The 19,191-nt window shown below is 33.0% G+C and overlaps 8 protein-coding genes across 8 annotated transcripts; 3 read left to right on the forward strand and 5 right to left on the reverse strand.

Annotated features, from left to right (window-relative positions):
- Positions 1-466: 466 nt before the first annotated feature.
- GLN1 (glutamate--ammonia ligase) lies at positions 467-1,576 on the reverse strand (the record flags this gene model as incomplete). The annotated part of the gene is made up of 1 exon (XM_001644397.1): positions 467-1,576. The coding sequence occupies one exon, from the start codon at positions 1,574-1,576 to the stop codon at positions 467-469; it is 1,110 nt and encodes a 369-aa protein (XP_001644447.1).
- Positions 1,577-4,195: 2,619 nt separating this feature from the next.
- Positions 4,196-5,662, reverse strand: ARP7 (Arp7p; the record flags this gene model as incomplete). Its single annotated transcript, XM_001644398.1, has 1 exon — positions 4,196-5,662. One exon carries the CDS (start codon positions 5,660-5,662, stop codon positions 4,196-4,198), a length of 1,467 nt encoding a protein of 488 aa, XP_001644448.1.
- A 564-nt stretch (positions 5,663-6,226) lies between these two features.
- On the forward strand, positions 6,227-6,544 carry EAF6 (Eaf6p; the record flags this gene model as incomplete). Its single annotated transcript, XM_001644399.1, has 1 exon — positions 6,227-6,544. One exon carries the CDS (start codon positions 6,227-6,229, stop codon positions 6,542-6,544), a length of 318 nt encoding a protein of 105 aa, XP_001644449.1.
- A 496-nt stretch (positions 6,545-7,040) lies between these two features.
- Positions 7,041-8,234, forward strand: AIM24 (Aim24p; the record flags this gene model as incomplete). Its single annotated transcript, XM_001644400.1, has 1 exon — positions 7,041-8,234. One exon carries the CDS (start codon positions 7,041-7,043, stop codon positions 8,232-8,234), a length of 1,194 nt encoding a protein of 397 aa, XP_001644450.1.
- Positions 8,235-8,876: 642 nt separating this feature from the next.
- On the forward strand, positions 8,877-10,490 carry HTS1 (histidine--tRNA ligase; the record flags this gene model as incomplete). The annotated part of the gene is made up of 1 exon (XM_001644401.1): positions 8,877-10,490. One exon carries the CDS (start codon positions 8,877-8,879, stop codon positions 10,488-10,490), a length of 1,614 nt encoding a protein of 537 aa, XP_001644451.1.
- Positions 10,491-11,143: 653 nt separating this feature from the next.
- Positions 11,144-12,451, reverse strand: BNA2 (dioxygenase BNA2; the record flags this gene model as incomplete). Its single annotated transcript, XM_001644402.1, has 1 exon — positions 11,144-12,451. The coding sequence occupies one exon, from the start codon at positions 12,449-12,451 to the stop codon at positions 11,144-11,146; it is 1,308 nt and encodes a 435-aa protein (XP_001644452.1).
- A 1,660-nt stretch (positions 12,452-14,111) lies between these two features.
- On the reverse strand, positions 14,112-14,753 carry MIX23 (Mix23p; the record flags this gene model as incomplete). The annotated part of the gene is made up of 1 exon (XM_001644403.1): positions 14,112-14,753. One exon carries the CDS (start codon positions 14,751-14,753, stop codon positions 14,112-14,114), a length of 642 nt encoding a protein of 213 aa, XP_001644453.1.
- A 722-nt stretch (positions 14,754-15,475) lies between these two features.
- PKC1 (protein kinase C) lies at positions 15,476-18,970 on the reverse strand (the record flags this gene model as incomplete). Its single annotated transcript, XM_001644404.1, has 1 exon — positions 15,476-18,970. One exon carries the CDS (start codon positions 18,968-18,970, stop codon positions 15,476-15,478), a length of 3,495 nt encoding a protein of 1,164 aa, XP_001644454.1.
- Positions 18,971-19,191: the final 221 nt, after the last annotated feature.

A 19,191-nucleotide genomic window follows, 5' to 3' on the forward strand; every position in this document is an offset into this window, starting at 1 on the left:
TTTTCTGTCAAACCAACTATTTTCAATTTCATTACTCGTATAAAATTACATTTAGAATGATTTTTGACAATCTAATTTGCCCTTTTCTTTTCATTATATTTTGATTTTTCTTCATCTTGACTAACTTAAATAGCCTTATTAAGTAATGTGATACTATTACCCTTTCTGGAAATGATATTACTTTGATATTTTATTGATTCGTTATATATTTATTATTAGTGTACATAAAGGGTTATTATCTATTAAAGAAAGAATGGCAAAAAATATTGAATGCTACTACTGAAAAAGATCAGGTTGATCCAAGAATGTTCTTTCTTGATAGATTGTGCATTTAATGTGTATCCTGTGTTATTAGTATATATTTATAAATATGTTTTGTTTTTTTGTTCCGTGCATTTAAAAGTTGATATGTTTGAAAAATTGATGTAATTGCTAGGTTAGCTAGCTAGCTATTATCGCTATCTGTCTATTGCAATTCTCTTTCATATTCTTTGCTCATGTCAGCGTTTTCAATGGCACCACAAATAGTTTCACATATTATACCAGTAACCAAGTATGGGTCAATGTTAGAAGCTGGTCTACGATCTTCAAAGTAACCGTAACCTTCCTTGGCGACAGATCTTGGAATTCTGATAGATGCACCTCTGTTAGCAACACCAGATGAGAATGTAGTCATAGAGGCAGTTTCATGTCTACCAGTTAATCTTTGTTCGTTATCAGCACCATATAATTTAATGTGTTCATCATGTCTCTTAGATAATCTTTCGATAGCTTCTTCAATGTACTTCATACCACCTTCTAGTCTCATGTTTCTAGTGGAGACGTTGGTGTGACAACCAGCACCATTCCAGTCACCCTTCAATGGCTTTGGATGGAAAGAAATCTTGACGCCGAATTCTTCAGCGACTCTATGCAAAAAGTATCTGGCCATCCATAATTGATCACCCATTTCGATACCAGTACATGGACCAACTTGGAATTCCCATTGAGAAGGCATGACTTCAGCGTTGATACCGGTGATTTCGATACCAGAGTACAAACAGGCTCTGTAATGAGCTTCAATGACATCTCTGGCATGAACTTTACCAGTACCAACACCACAGTAGTATGGACCTTGTGGAGCTGGGAAACCACCCTTTGGCCAGCCGTAGACATTGTCATAACGGTCGAATAGAGTGTATTCTTGTTCTAGACCGAACCAGATATCTTCACCGTCATGAGCTTTGAATAACTTAGCGGCTTCGTGTCTGTGGTTGAACTTGTTTGGAGTACCGTCGTTGTTGTAACATTCGGCCAAGACGACGATGTTGTCACCTCTTCTGAATGGATCAGGGTAGAAAGCAACTGGTTTCAAGTAAACATCTGAATCATGGCCAGGAGCTTGGTTGGTGGAAGAACCGTCAAAGTTCCATTCTGGCAATTGATCTACCGAGGTAATTTTAGTCTTTAAAGTTCTACCTTTAGAACGTAAGTTACCAGTACCATCTACCCAGACGTATTCTGCGATGATTCTTCCCTTTTGGTCTAGATCTAAGTATTTTTGTAAAATTTGAGTCTTTTCGATACCGTCAGTCATAATGAATTGATTGTGAAAGTATAGTTATAAAATTTATGGGGGAGGGGGGGAAATGCAAAAAAATTTGTTATTTTAAAATCGTGGGTGTGTATATATAAATATACTTCTTTTTTTGTTTTTTCTTTGATTAGTGTGATGATAAACTTCAACTACAGAGAAAAAAAAGGATTGGATAGTAATTAATATAAATGTGAATTGAGTGTGGAGGGGAACGAGTAATATGAAAACCAAAAGAATGATCACAAACACGTATAAAACACTTGGTGAGTTAGGATATTATATGAATGATATGTTGTATATCTTGGAGGGAAGGAAGTGGAAAAGAATAGTATAGATTGAATTAATAATTTTACAAAAAAGAATAAAAGTTCAAAACTAACACAAAATAAGTTCATCTTATATATATAAATTATAAGTAATTAAAAATTAAAAATTGCAAAAGGTCTCTCATTTACAATATTATCTAGGTACTCAAGAGAGAAAACCAGTAAAAGTGACGTTGTTTCGTAGTCAACTGTCCTCTCATCGGCATCAGCATCAGCATCAGTATCATCATCGCATCTGTTAACGAATTAATTAATCAAATAATCAATCAATCAATCAATCAATCGCCAATAATTAATTTACTTAAAAAGAAAAAAGATATAAAACTGTACAAAATGTATTTGGAAGAGCACCAGCGAGAGAGAAACTACAGCAGTGACATGGATTTCTGTTCTCTCCTTTCATCATCAATACGGGACGGGTTCTCTCACTAACTAGCAAGAGTCTGGCAGTAGGAAATAGTCCTTTTTTTTAAATTTTGGTACTGGTACTGGTACTGCTATTTTTGAATTTCTTTTGTTTTTGTTTATGTTTATGTTTATTATTAGAGAATGATATGATATTGATATTGATAGTGGATGGGAATGGGCCCAGTGAGCTTCAGTGCAGTGAATGACTGATCATGATTAGGATTTTGGGATTGATAAAAAAAGGTAAACAAAGAAATATAACAAAGAATACTGTGCAATACCATACCGTACCATACTATACTGAACTGAACTGAACTGTATGTGTGCGAACGAGAAGACATATGCAAAAAACATACAAGTACGGATGTTGCTTAGAGAAGGGCATATATATTTAGTTAGTTTCCATTTCGAAACATATGAGAGCTTTACTCTTACTTTACTCTGGAAAGCCAGAACCTAGTCCGTACAAAAAACAAAAAGGCAATTATTTGGTCTTTCCCACTAACCGTGTCTTGACGGCTTCTTGACGTTGTCGGGGCGGTTCTTTTCAATGATGTGTTTTTTTAGTACTTTCCTTTCCCCAGAAGCTAACTGCTAGAAAAATATACACATAACAAATTAGATTGAATTGAATTAAAATCGACTATTTTCGGCTCTTTGACAGGAACTCATCCAGTTAGAAGTCCTTTCCTTCTCTTGTACCAATCAATACCGTAATTACGAACAGAATGAGCGGAGCACTTGTGGCATGGCATGGTATGGGATATCTATTTCGAAGCAGTGCTGAGAAACGTGCGGAATCATATGCAAGGCCATCCCAAAATCGCGCGCGTCCGTGAATAGCCAGTGCTGGTCACAAGAGGTTATATATGGGGGCAGAAGGGAAAGGGCATCGAAAGAAATGGTTATGGGCTATGTGTCACATGAAACGATTTTGCACTGCACTGCACTGCACTGGACCTGGGCACAAGAAAAAATGACCTCTGGGAATAGAAGCCAAATCAAATCAAATCTTATTTTGGTGTAAACATGGGATTGATAAGAATAGTAAAGAAGAGAAGAGAAGAGAAGAGAAGAGTGCGCAGTGCTGAGCGTAGTTTGGGTTGGACAAAAGTTCAAGTTAAAGTGCGACAAAGAAAGAAGTCTTGATTATGCTCTCCTGTAGAGCATTCGTAATTTTGACTTCTGAATTTTGGAGAATGGCCTTGTGCGGTGAGATGGGACGGCTTCCAATTTCTTCTCCTTCTCTTCTAATGACTCTTGTCCCTTCCATTTGCTGTCTGTCTTTATGTTTTTTTTTCGCTCCAGAAATAGAAACATAAGTGCGAATACCCAGACAGGGACGCAGAGGAAACAGCTAGTTGAAAAAGAAAAAAGAAATTGCAAATTTTACTTGCAAAAACACGCAAACGGCACCAAAAAACAACATTTCGTGCTTTTAGAACCTTATCTTGAAATGTAAACAGCACAACAAAAGAAAAAAATCTATCGCCGTGTGGCTGGCTTGCCATTTCATTTTTGCGCTTGTTACCAGTGCCTTGCGGCACTCATTCCGTACACCGTACCGATTCTTAATTTCCTCCACTTTTCGTAACAGAAGAACTTGGACTCACGTGAGTGTCACGTTATTGTTTTCATTGATTTGAATTGAATGAAGAATTACCAGAAGGTGTCAGTATATTGTAGCACAAGAAGCAGGACCACACCCACAATGAAGCATCTTTATTATTAAATGTTATTACCTCATTATAATTCAATTACATACACATAATACCTATATATATATATTTATATATACAAATAAATATACTTATATGTGTTTCTACAGCATCTTATTTGTTCTGTTTTTTTTTACACAAAATAATGAATTAGAACAACTGTTTTCTTATGCGGTGACTTCATTCTTTGATGACTCGTATATCTCACGACAGTACCATTTATTGTTGTTTCCAAGGGCTACTTCTCCCAGCTTACCCATCGTAGTACCACTAGTCCAACTTTGAATCATTCTATCTAAATATACTTGATTGGCAAATGTAGTTATTTTATATTGTGGGAATCTCATAGATATTTCATTTATTATACGTGTTTCAATACCTTCCACTAGTGAGGTACCGCCCTTAATAATAATATTGTTTAATAAATTGCTAATGTTCTCGGTAACATTGGCTGTAGTCGCCAGTTGTGGTGGCAATTGGGCATTTCCAGAATTTGCAGAACCACCATTGGCACCCATTGAAGTACCAAGACTAGTACCACTACCGACTCCCATCGAATCAACGTTACTTGGAGTATGGACATTGCTATCACCACCAGTAGCGCCGGAACTACCACCAATATTGTTACTGGCAGCGACTGCAGCTGGCATGTTACCCATAGCAGCAGAGGTGATCGATCTATATATAAGTTCTCCTAATCCATCGTCTCTGTTATACTGTTCAGATGCTAATTGTGGTTGGAATAAGTATTCTCCAAATTGATATAATTCTCTTGATTCAAAAGTAACTGTTTTTCTACTCCTGTATAAATATTCTTTCTTTACAGATAATGGATTGGTCCCTACGGATGTGATACTACCTTGGTTTTGCAATTCAGCTTGTAATCTCAACTGTTCTTCGTAATACTTTTCGACATCTTGTAGTTTCTTATCAGTTACTTGTAACATTGTCTTTTTAAAGTTTTTAATCCAACTATTGCTGCTAACCCAAATGTTACTTGAATTTGTCATTTCTTCCTCCAGATCTTCGTCAATGGTTGAAAACTTTTTGATAATTTGATAATCTAGGAAATCACCACCGTATTTAGATTTAACTATACCATTTTTAATGATTACCCCGTCTACAATAGGTGTTACAGATGAGCCACTACCACTGATATCAATAACTAATGAAGTTTTTTTACCTAAACCTAGAGAAATAGATAAAGATTCATTAACAATTTGTAAATATGGTATTTTAAATTTTTCAAATGCAATTTTACAATATTGTTCGATGACTTTATTTTCAATATCTTCATTTTTACTTATACTTGATGGGATAGTAATCAATACAGGTAATTCAGTAGGATCACATTTCAATTGCTTTTCAAAAATATATTCCCATTGTTTCTCTAACGCTTCCCAATTATACGGAACACCAAGTTGAGAATCCACAATGGTGAATATATCACTTTCGGCACCTTCATCTTCTAAAGAATCCATCATATCAAAAGTACCAAAGACAAAACTTCCATCTTTTTTCTTTAAATAACTTGATGGTATAATACATTTAGGTATTTCACTATTACTAAATCCAGCAATGGTGGTACTAGTACCGTTATGGATAACAACGCACTTTGAATTACTCAAATCCATTGGAACTATATTTCAATATTATATGATAAACCTCCCCAGCGTTCGTCCCCTCAGTTCAGTTTCAATCGCAATTCTGATATCTGTAGAGTAATATAACACTATCTTAATTGCTTAAAAGCTTAAAATTTTGTTGTGTTTTCTTTTAAAGCCTTTGTTATGTTCGTAATTTTTCAAAATTTCCAAAATATTCAACCAAATAGTATGTCGTTCATGATGACTGGAGTGTTTTGGGTAGATATTCTCACAGAGAGAGAGGAAATACAGAACTGTAACAAGCAAGAATCCAAACCTGACCAACTTCAAATACAGATGAGATGATATCAAGAGTATAATTTGATATAAATATATATCGGTGTGTGTGTGTGTGAATGGTATCGAACATCAACGAAACAAGGTGTGGAATGCTGTGTGTTTACTTATAACTATAACTCTGGCTTTTACACTGGGATTTGTTATTTTTACTATTGTTTAATTAGTGGTTAAAGGCAATTTAATTCACTCAGATCAAAACTAAACAAGACGAGGCAAGGCAAGTTAAGATAGGACAAGACAAGACAAGACAAGATGGAGGAAAAGTTAAAAGAATACGAAAAGTTAAAGCAAGAATTGAAAAAATCTCTACAGGAAAAAACCCAATTAGAAGATGAGTATGACAAATTGTTACAGGAAGTGTACAACAAAGAAACTGAATACCTATCGAATAGTACAGGTTCTAAGGGTACATTCTCTGGAAATATAGTAAAGGGTTTTGATGGGTTTGCTAAACCACACGGCCATGACTCAAATGGCGCATTTCATAATTCTGATAGAATCTTTTCATTGAGTAGTGCAATCTATATTAAACAACAAGAATCACAAAATCATAACCATGGTCAGGACTGATATGCTATTCTCAAAGACTGTTCAAAGCTGTGTTTTCTTTGTCTATTAGTCTATTAGTCTCCTACCCCAGAGTTACATTATATATAGTTTGCTTAACCTCTTGGTAGTATTTCAAATTTTGAAAAATTATTACTGGGTTCGGGAATCTTTTGGTTCGATCCAATGAATAATTTTTCAGATGTTTTAATATTAGCCAAGATGTTGTTATAAGAGAAAACGTAAATATGAAACCAAACGTTTAAAGTATTGGTGGTTTCAATTGATATCCTTCAAATTATATTGATTTCAAGGTTATTTGTTTTTTTTAGGTCTGTTTGGTAGGATATACTGTTCTCTTTTGGTCTGGTCTGGTCTCTTTTTCTGTTGACGAAAAAAGAATTAGAGTAGAAAAGAGTAGTGGTACAAGAATTGGGAACTGGTTCACTAACGTTCTGTTCTCTGCTGCATTATATTTATATTTATATTTAATAGTGTCTCTAATATACTTAGATTACCAATGAATAATAATAAACTCCTATTTGCACCTTTTGCAAATAAAAGATTCATTACGCTTATTCCAAATAGCAAAGTAGTTAAACCAGCAATTGATGATTCTACTGGTACTGAGAATTTATTTAATGTCGAAGATTTGAAAACTACAACCTTTAATGCCATTGGTGAACCTTCTACAATGGCTTCCCTTTCGGTTCCACCTCGTATCCCTTTGTATATCCGTAGAGGTTGCATTGTATCTTTATATAATAACAAGAGTTCAAAAGATTCAAATATTTCGATGACACATGAGTGGAAAAGTATTATTTTCAATTTATTCAGTTATTCATCCATTACCTCTTCGTTATTTATAAAGCTAACATCAGATAAATCATTTGGGTTACTAGTTGCGCCAAATTTTACTTCAAATATAATTCCATTGTTATCTAAAAATAGCTACAGTACCCTATGTACTTTAAACTTAAATGGTTCAGCAGATTGGAATATATGGGGTAAAAACTCCATCGTTGCATATGAAGGGAATACTAGTTTGAATATTGTTTCAAATCCATTATTCAATTGGAGATCTGTCTTTAAGAAGAGACCAATCTATTCTAGAAAATTCCAAACTATTGCAGGTCGTGGTAATGTATTATTAAGTGGATCAGGTTCAATCTATACAATTGAACTGAAAACTAAAGAAGATGAAATCGTTATAAAATCTGAATGTTTGCTAGGTATTAGTGGTTCGACACAATTAGAAATTAAGGATTCAATCTCTGAACAAAAATATATCAGTAACGATATTATTGATCAAAAGCCACAGCCGGTACTAAAAGATGTGAAATTATCAGACTTAAATAAATTGACTAAGGAAGAGTATAAAATTTATTTCAAAGATCTATATCATTTGACCTCCTGGTGGATTAAAAAGACTTATATAAAGTGGATTAGTGGTTCCACAAAATTTTTAAAAGTTAAAGGTCCAAGAAATGTTTTAATACAAACAGGTCACAACGTCTACTTACCAAATATACCTACAAAGAAACAAGAAACTAATTTAAGCGTACCAGAAGAATCCTTACTCACTGAGAGAGATGCACAAGTTAAGTCAGAAATGAAATATACCAATTATGTCACTATTTCTCGTAGTGGTGATGTCAAATTCCAAAGCACGCCAAATTTTAATGAGACCATCAATAAACTAAAGAAAAATTGAGCAGACGAATACTTTTGAAGCCGTTGTAAATAAATAATTATTTCTTGATATAAACATAATAATTTAAATATTCAAATTAACATTTCCATATTAACTCTAATCGTTCGAAGTATTTAAAATATCATATGAATGACTTTGGCATAGAGATAAATGTAAAATATTTTGTAAAAAATAAGATCTTGAGTCTCATCAAGGAAATGATCTTAAATATTCACTTATAGCTTTTAGTTAAATTAAAACATGAAATTAAGGTTTCTCATAATATATTTTTCAGTTCTTTTTTATTTCAATTTTCACTGTTTTAAATAACAGTTTCTCGAGATCCCCAAAATATATATGGATTTATAACCACTAAAGGAATTGGAAATGACCAGGGATCCAGAAGTAGTCAAAACTAAACATAATAATCCTAATAATATTTCATTCTATTTAGCATCATAACTTGTATGATTAAAGTCTATTGATATGCCAAGACCATCTACTTTTAATTACTGTCACTTCTTTAATATTTTCGTTAATAATGAGTTTGAAAAAAAATTGCATCTTAAATTCAAATTTAGATGAGAGTATTTAAATAATGGTATAATTAAAGATTCATTAGACAAGTGATAACCATCGATTTAAAAATTACTTTTATGATTGATGCTCAATAGATTGACCAGAACAGCATCTATTTTCAAGAGATTTTCCTCTAACATGTCTGAACAAGCTGCTGCTGCCACCGCCGCTGGTGCTTCTGCTAAAAATGCTTCAAAGAAGTCAAAACTACAGGTTTCTTTAAAGACTCCAAAAGGTACTAAAGATTGGGCTGATACCGATATGGTTATTAGAGAAGCTATCTTCAATACTTTATCCAATATTTTTAAAAGACATGGTGGTGTTACCATTGACACTCCTGTTTTTGAATTACGTGAAATTTTAGCTGGTAAATATGGTGAAGATTCTAAACTAATTTATGATTTGAAAGATCAAGGTGGGGAATTATGTTCTTTACGTTATGATTTGACTGTTCCATTTGCCAGATATGTCGCTATGAACAATATCCAAAACATTAAAAGATACCATATCGCTAAAGTTTACAGAAGAGATCAACCTGCCATGACTAAAGGTCGTATGAGAGAGTTCTACCAATGTGATTTCGATATTGCTGGTGCTTACGAATCAATGGTTCCTGATGCTGAATGTTTATCTATTCTAGTTGAAGGTTTGACTGGCTTAGGTATTAATGATTTCAAAATCAAATTAAATCACAGAAAAATTTTAGACGGTATTTTCCAAATCGCTGGTGTTTCAGATGAAGATGTCAGAAAAATCTCCTCTGCTGTCGATAAATTAGATAAATCTCCATGGGATGTTGTCAAGAAAGAAATTACCGAAGAAAAGGGCCAATCTGAAGAAACCGCTAATAAGATCGGTGAATACGTTAAATTAAATGGTTCATTACAAGAAGTTTATGATAAATTAAACAGTGATCCAGAAATTGTTGCAAACGAAAAAGCTACTCAAGGTTTAGCAGATATTGCAACTTTGATTAAATATGCTGATGCATTCGGTATTGACAAGTTTATTTCCTTTGATTTGTCTTTGGCTAGAGGTTTAGATTACTACACCGGTTTAATCTATGAAGCTGTTACCTCTGCTTCTGCCCCACCAAAGAATGCTACTGAATTGAAGAAAAAATCTAAAGAAGATGAAGATGCCTCTGCTTATGTCGGTGTTGGTTCCATTGCCGCTGGTGGTCGTTACGACAATTTGGTTAACATGTTCGCTGAAGCTTCTGGTAAGAAGTCTGTTCAAATTCCATGTGTTGGTATTTCATTTGGTGTTGAAAGAATTTTCTCATTAGTAAAACAAAGAGCTGCTGCTGCTGCCGCTATTAAGCCAACTGCCACTCAAGTTTTTGTCATGGCTTTTGGTGGTGGTAAGGATTGGACTGGTTACCTACCAGAAAGAATGAAGGTTACTAAACAGCTATGGAATGCCGGTATTGAAGCTGAATACGTTTACAAAGCTAAGGCTAATCCAAGAAAACAATTTGACGCTGCTGACAAATCTGGTTGTCCATTGGCTGTCATTTTAGGTAAAGAAGAATATTTAGAAAACAAATTACGTGTTAAAAGATTAGGACCTGAATTTGCTGATGATGATGGTGAATTAATCGATGCTAATGAATTAATTCCTATCATTAAGGAAAAACTATCACAAGTCCATCAAGACGGTGTTAATGAAGTCACTCGTTTAATTAGAGGTTTGTAATTATAAAGTACAATTGGATAGAATATATAAATTTTAAAATATGTCCACATGAAATATTTGATAATCCGGTATTATATATAACACAAAATTTTTACCCTTGAAAATCGAACAATCCAATTCTATAGATTTGGTTGTTCATCTTCACTTTCTTTATCTGGAGGCAAAAAAATGAGAGAATGCTTATTTAGTAGGTGTTTCCTTTCTTGAAACGAAATCTGAAATAATGTCTCATTGTAAATTTATATTTCATATATAGATAATCCGATCTATGTTAAAAAAAAATTAATTACTAAATATATAAATTCTAATATGGTATTTCAATTGTTTATAATCCATCAATATATTTAATCATCATTAAACATGTCCTAATTGGTCCAAATTCATTAAATTGTACCTTAATCATTATTACTGGACGTTATTTTTTAGCCCGGTATTAAAATCATCACCAAAATTTGAATCGCCTATGAATCTATTTTGGGAAAGCAGCAGAAGCAGCGAGATTACGTATAGTGAGAAAGGTTAAGATATAATAGAAGTAAAACAATGATATAATCGAAATATCAAATAGTGAAAAGAAGAAGATTGAGTATGTTAATTTCTAACCAACAACAACAATAAAAAATAATGTATCTATCAACTCTTTTATTTTATTTTCACTTGTTAATATTCATTCTATCTCTATTAACTTCAGCCTTTAAGGTTTCATCTCTACATTGCTTTAAAAATGGTAAGAAGTCAGTACTGCCAGTACCCTTTGTTGCTAAACCAAAAGTGCCTTTCTGTTTCTTGGCAGGATTGATAATATAACGAGCAACTAACTTCATATGTTTATCTCTGAATTCCTTCAATCTATCGAGACAAGCATCGTATGCTCTTGTAATTTCTGGATCATCTTCATTGGCTAAGACATAGCTTCTAATGGTACTAGCATTTTTGACATGGTCTAAAAATTGACGATGCTCTCTTGGCATATATGAACGCATTTCATATATAAAAGACTTCTTATTGTCCTTCTGGGTTATTGATTTGGTAGTGGTAGCAGTAGTAGTAGGTTGAGGTTGATTTTTCACACCGACAGGCATATGCTGCACATCTAATAATACATCTAGAAATTGGATTAAAGAACTTTGAGCATTTGAACCACCAGCATATTTATAAAACTTACCATTCTTACCATACTTGACACCATTTGGTAGACCCTCATTTTCCATACCTTTCCAACCAGATAAGAAAGGTCTTAAAACGTTATAGAAAATGTCAGGGTTTGTCTTTTCATCCATTCTTGAGAATAAATCACCTAGAATTTTTACCTTCTCAGCAATTATATTAATTTGTTCTATGAAGACTGCTTTTGAATCATCTCTTGCAGCTCTGATCAAATTCAAACCAGCATTCAAGCAAACACCACCGATTTTTTCATAAAACATGCTAATGATATAAAACCAACTCTCATCTATTAGGCCTGTAAAAGTGTTAATAGTAGTGACAACATCAGGGTTGATTTCATGTGATTGTTGGGTGCTAATAATATCAAAAGCTGCTTCCCCATCATTTAATTTAAAATTCCATAGGATTAAAGAAGCATAAGTGCTTAAAGGGGGTAAACCTAATTTATCAGAGGTAATCAACAAAGGGTTAGCTATATTATCAGGTAAGACTTGAGCAGGTTTATCACCACCCCAAACATAAGCATTGGCTAAAAAGCACAATACACAGTAACTTCTTCTTAATTGACCTATATCATCCAAAAGAGACTGTTTAACTTTCAGCTCTGGTAATTTATCAATCTCTGATCTCAATTCTCTGTTGACCAATAAATCAGGTAACTTTGAAATAACATCTTCCCATGATTCGTAATAGTCATCCTTTAGCCTTTGAACAGGTAGCTCCCTAGGCAAAAATCCATACCTTTCAGAAACACCATAATCTTCTAAACGTGGAATAGAATTCAAACTAGGCATCTCCTATCCGATTCAGAAATTTATTAATTTAGTTATGGCCAATATGCTATGGTAAAAAAAAAATTATCTATATCTATATAAACCAGCCAATTTAGCCCAGTCTACTCAATTTCAATTTCAACTAAAGCCAAAACCAAAACCAAAACCAAAACCAACAGAGTCCTTATCGTGAAAAAAAAATTGTATTCTATCTAAAATATATACAATTCCCTTTAAAATAAAACTCCCAAAAAGTTGTAACAACTACACAATCTAAATATATATAAACCTGTCCAATCCAGTGCTTACCCACCAACTATGCAGCATGCTAAACAGAAATACCGAAACAAGAACAAGAACAAGAATCAACTTTTAATTTTTTAAAATTAATCAGCTTGTAGTTTATATATCAAAATTTTAGATATGATCCTGTCGTTGATGTCGTCGATGTCGTCGTCGTCGTCCTAATACTTGCCCTAAACTACAGCCCAATTCTACAAAACTTAAATAGAAACAAACAAAGAAAGAAAAGAATACAATTTTGGTTGTACCACTCACTCTTGTTCAATAAAAACGACAAAACCTTATATTAACGAATCTTTTGATTCTGGCGACAGCGTCATTGTCAAAAGTTTGTCACTTTTCTTGTCGTTGTCGTCGTCGTTGTCGTCTTTTTTGGCCGTTGAAAAAAGTTGAAAGTTTCGAAAATTCGATCCGGTTCGATTCGATTTGATGCGATTCGAGTCGAAATTTGGGATATTTAATTATAAAGGAACAAGAGACTACAACGTCAACTGTGTTTTAATTTTGGAATTATTCTTTATGAATCAAGATTTAAATCGTTTGGTATGCTATATTTTGCATTTGAGGGAGGGGAGTTGATCAAATAACTTAATAGATATATTGATATTTATGTCAGGCAATTAATTAATTAATTAATTAATTAAAAAAACACACATGTAATGTATTTCTTGTTCGATGTAGAGATGTCAAGAAGAACGACAACTTCCCCTTCCTTTACAGGAAGAGTCAACTTTTTAAAATTGAAATTGGAACAGTAGATGAGATGACAAATTAATAAGCTGACTGGGTTGTTTCATTGTTTTGGGGAGTGTATTTATTGTGTGTGAAGGGTATTTGCATTCTATATACTGTATTTTTAATGATATAAAATAATATAAAAAAAATAAGGGCTAACTGCCACTTAGAGCTCCTTTACATGGGTTGGTGTGTAGTGTCTATTGATCTTAAGGGGAGGACAGGACAGGACAAGGTAAAACAGTAGTGGTGAGATGGATGCCAGGTTTGAGGAACACCTGAATCAAAATGAGGTATTTTGTTAATACTTGATCTTAATTCAAATACGTATTTGGTACCTCTTCTTGCTTTGTTATAACATAAATATCAAATCAAAATACGATATCAAACATTGTAAATTTAAGGCTTTATTTAATATTTACATGTGCTTCTAAGCATTTATATTTCTATTTACTTTGAATATACGTCTCACTCTTGAATATTCCTATAATGTATGGTTGTAATGGATAATACTATATATATAAATATATATAGTATATATAGATGTCATCTTCTATCTGTCATCTGATCAATGCCGATAATTCAATCGCCAACTATTAATTACTCTCTCTCTCTCTGTATTCATTGCCAATCCAGGCAAGTTTCATCTCTTATTATTGTAAAATGTCCAAAATTTTTCAATATAGTTAATATCTTCGTTACAATTTTGTTGTAGTATAGAATTTGTATTGTTTTGAAGTATTGATTCAATATAATTGTTGTTTTCAACCCATTTAATTAAATTATTTAATTCTTTGTATTTAGATTTTTCTTCTTCTTGGAAATCTCTCGCAGCATAGGGATCAATCGTAGCTTCTACAACTTTTTTCGTATTAATGCCAGCACTGCTACCGCTGCCATTTTTTAAATCAATCTCTTCTTTCATCTTTTTAGCTTCATTATCACAAAATTTAATAATATTGTTTCTAATCTTCCAGTTTGGATATAACTCTTTCTCGAGAAATTTATTACAACTTACTTCTCTAATGCTATTACTATTTATTTTTTGACTGTTACTACCGATACCGCTATCTTCATAAAATGTTGCATACGCATACAGCCTTTGCTTAATTATATCATCACTTTTATGCCTTAACATACTTAAAAATGAATTTACCAATGTTGGGTTTATACACCTGCTCCTATTTACAGTAATCCTTTCAACTCTTATATCGTTGGAATCCCTATCCAAGTTAGAATCAACTGGACTCCATTCTGCTGTAAAAGCTAACTCCCCTGCAACCATTTCTGAAATTTCTAACAGAATAGTGAATCCTCTTGTTTCAACCAAGAACCAATCCAAGTAAATCTATAACGATATACTAGACAACTATCTTCTACATTATAATTAAATATTCCAGCTTCTATTTTATATAAACTAAATCAAGTCTTTGAAGTCTTCTCATCTACTTTTTTTTTCAGTATCATTTTGTTTAAACCCTTTTCTCTAATGAAAATTAGCTCTTTTGAAAATGAATGTTTCAGCCAAAGAAAAAGGTTTAATTTGATACACGAATTGTACCATTGTCCAGAATATTTTGACACCAATTAAATTCATATCATCATTACTATCATCACATTTATATATATATATATATATATATTAATACAAGAATAGAAATTAAAAGAAGCCAAATTTGATAATAACGTAAAAACTAATTAATGAGTTATAAAACTATGTTGATATATTAGATTAAAAAGAATAACAAACTTTTTAAATTTTTTTTCCCCTAAATGTAATTGCTTTTTATGTAATGAATGATAATAATCATATATCCTGGAAAATAATATATAATATCAGAATGTCCTACCTTAAGTTTCATTTTTTTTTTTTTAAAATTTTTTTTCTTTCATCAAATTAATTATAATGATGAAAATATCCAATTTTATCAATACATCTCATACTTTCCTGATGAAACGTCTTTTAATTAATGTAATTCGAGAAATTAGAAATATCTTGTTATTTCTCTATAATTCCAAATCTTCTGGCATAAATGAAAAACCACGGAATTCTTCTTGTTGATTTGTTGTTAATACGGATGGTAACGGTGTTAACGTTGGTGGTGCTGACGTGAACTCTTGCTCGAAATATGAGGTATCTTCAGGTGAACTGATTTTTGGAATATATGGTGGTTGTACGCGTAAATTCAATACATCATCAAAATTAATATTACGGAAGAATGGTTCTCCCATAACTTCTAGGGCATCACGAGGACCCGCTCCTAAACGTTTCTCAGGATCTTTTGTTAATAAACCCTGGAAAATTTGAACTATGTCACCTGCCATATCAATAGGGTAAAGTGGCTCATCCGTCAAAATAGCATTAAATACTTCATCTTCATCATCACCTGAAAATGGCGACTGACATAATAACATTTGATATAATAGAACACCAAATGCCCACCAATCTACCGCTTTAGTATATTCTTGCTCTTTCAAAATTTCTGGTGCCATAAATTCAGGAGTACCACAGAACGTCGATGTTCTATTGCCGTACCACATATCGTCTTTACATAAACCATAATCGGCAATTTTAATATGACCTTCAGGAGTTAACAGTATATTTTCTAGCTTTAGATCACGATATATAACACCATTATCATGGAAATATTTCAATGCAAGCAAAACTTCTGCAGAATAGAATTTGGCCCTTCTTACTGATAATCTCTGGTTTTGAACATGCCACATCAAATCACCACCACCAATAAACTCCATAGCAAAGTAGATACGATTTTCAGTTTGGAAGGAACAATATAGGTTTGTCAAGAAAGGATGTTTAGCCTTTGTTGCAAGTAGGAAAACTTTCTTTTCCGCTCTGGCACTTTCAATATCATGATTTTGAATAATATGATCCTTCTTTAGAACCTTAATAGCACAAATTCTTCCTGTATTCTTAGATTTTGACAGTAAAACCTTACCAAAGTTACCTTTACCTAACACTTTCATCAAAATAAAATCATCCAATGACACCTTACGACGTTTTGGAGATTTCTTTCTATGTTTCCCACTAGTGTGTGACTTTTGTGGCGACCCATGGACACTGTTCCTCACTGGTGTATTGGAAATGGATTTTAATTCTTGTGTAATTGATTCCACAGTGACTTCTTGCTCTTTGACAAAAGTGTCTTTATTCATTTCCCTGAATGGATTAACAGATGACTGTTTAGATATTGTTTTCTCAACTAGAACGCTTGGTTCCTCATTTGAAATTTCAATATCAATTTGTGCCTCTGGTATATACTCCTCTGGAATGAAACTCTCTTCAGTTGGTTCGGGAATATTCATAACACTATAACGTTTAGAACTTTCCCTTAACTCTTCTTCTAGGTGACTGCGCTCCTCTTTCCATAATGCATTTTCTTCTTGTAATTTTACGTCAGTGCTATCATCTTCAATCTCTTCATTGAAATAACGTTCTTCAGGAATTTCAACTTGTACATCATTTTCAAATACACGATTAGATTCCTTTCCAGGTGAAATATTGATACCTGCATCTGCAGTGAAGCTATTATAAACATCATTCTTCTCAATTATATTACTCAAATCTTCATGCCTTGAAACACGCTCTTCTGGAAGAGATTTATTAGGATGGGTAACTGTAGGACTGTATATTTCCTCGATTCTTTCTGATTTAGAACGGTAACCTTTCTGTTGAGTTTCAAATGGAAGTTGCTGAATTGGATATGATTGCTGGAAGTCTGTATTGTTTCGACTAATTGGTGTAGGTCTACCAGATAATTCGGCAAAACTGGTACTTGAGGAAGATTTATCAGTCTTCAAAGATGGAGGAATTTTCCTGCGTTTTTCCTGGTTTCGTTTGGTATCTTGAATGGTTTTTAAAATAGTATTAGCCATTTCCATACTCATACCACAAAAATCTGGCACCAAATGAGCACATTGTGAGTGACACATAATTCCACATTCTGTACATCTACGGACTTTTTGTCTACCCCATGGCAAAATATAACCACAATGGCAACACCATTTTGTACCTCTGTTAGGTGCAGGTTCAAACCTGTGTGGAATATGGTGATTTAGTTTAGCTTCATCAGAGTCACTTTCAACAGTCGATTTTGCAATACATTTGGTAACAACATCAGTGTAACATTTCTTATGACATAAAAATTTACAATCTTGACATTGGAAACCAGAATACCTTAGAAAATCACCACAGTATGCACAACACATGATATTGTAGAATGACTTTTGAACGAAATGATGCCCGTGTTGTTCGAACACTTCCTCTTTTCTATTAATAATAGCACCATGACGGTGTAAACCACCAACAAGATTTGTCTTTTGTGGTGCTGTTGATTTATCAAAACCTAGGGTTAACAAAATTTGACCGGTTGGTTCCAAAATAAACCAAGAATTACAAGTGATAGCATTATTGGAAGATAGGGAATCTGGAGAATTGATTACTGGTCCTGGATTCATACCAGCTTCAATACCTCTGGCGGTGGGTGTTGAATTAGACATATATCCAGTATCGTTTAATTGAGTTGCTGGAGAAGTGCTCATAACTCTTGAAGCATTAACCCAACCCTGTTGACCAGAAGTTTGACCAACTTTCTTTTTACGAATTTCTTCTGCAACATCAGCCAACAAAAACCACATTACTGCAACAGGTACTGTTGAATCATTGACCTTGTCATAAACAATGATTTCTACTTCATTACCTTTATCAACAGGAATATGAAATTCTTCTGACCATCTATCATTTCTTGAAGCTTTTGATCTTGCTTTAATTACATCATCAATTTTAATAACAATATAACTTTCAGGTTTTCTTGAGAACATTGGCGATTGTATATGATCAACATCTCTTACCGTAGAGATACCAATAAGCAAAGTACCTGATAACTGCTTCCTTCTAAATTTTGGTTGCGTATTGTTCATTGCATCCGAATCTTGATTTCTAAACTGATCTAAATCAACATTAATAGCTTGATATTTCTTTAAAGCTTTGGTTAACAATTGAATTCTACTTTTAGACTCCATTGCACCACCTTCAGCAGCAGAACTACTTCTCGTATCACCATCTATTTGATACAATTTTGTTAATTTTGCATTTGCTTCTTGATATTGCCTTTCTACCTGTAATTTAAATTCTAGTTGCTGTAGTAAGTACTGAATTCTTTGAGACATCGATGGACAATCATACTTAACCAAGTCCAGTCTTGAAAAAATGTGTTCATCAGGAGATTTTGTTGTCAATTGACCATATTCATTATTTTGTGAACTTTCATTATTTGATTGTGATTTTTGAATTGAGTTAAGCTGTAATTTCCGTAATTGTTCTTCTAAATATTCAATATTTTGTCTTGCCTCTCTAATATTAGTATTACATTTCTGTATAACCATAGGGTTATCAGTTTTTTTCTTCAAATTAGAAGAACCCAAAATGATATTGTTTTCTCTCTCTATTTTCTTCAAAATAGACTGCTGGACTTTGTCATACATATTATATCTTTTATTATTATTCTTTTCTTTTTCTGTTTCTTGAATATTCCTGAAATTGTGGGAATGTAAATTTATATCTATAATAAATGACTGCTAAGTGGTTAAATCCCTAGATTTAAAACGAATTAAAAGATTTTAAAACGACAGACGATTAAAACAGAGTTACTTGGAATTCAATTTGAAAAAAAAAGTAACTGTTGAATTAATAAAGAAAAACTGTA

Source organism: Vanderwaltozyma polyspora, genomic scaffold, assembly GCF_000150035.1.
Source record: "Vanderwaltozyma polyspora DSM 70294 KpolScaffold520 genomic scaffold, whole genome shotgun sequence".
Taxonomy (NCBI): domain Eukaryota; kingdom Fungi; phylum Ascomycota; class Saccharomycetes; order Saccharomycetales; family Saccharomycetaceae; genus Vanderwaltozyma; species Vanderwaltozyma polyspora.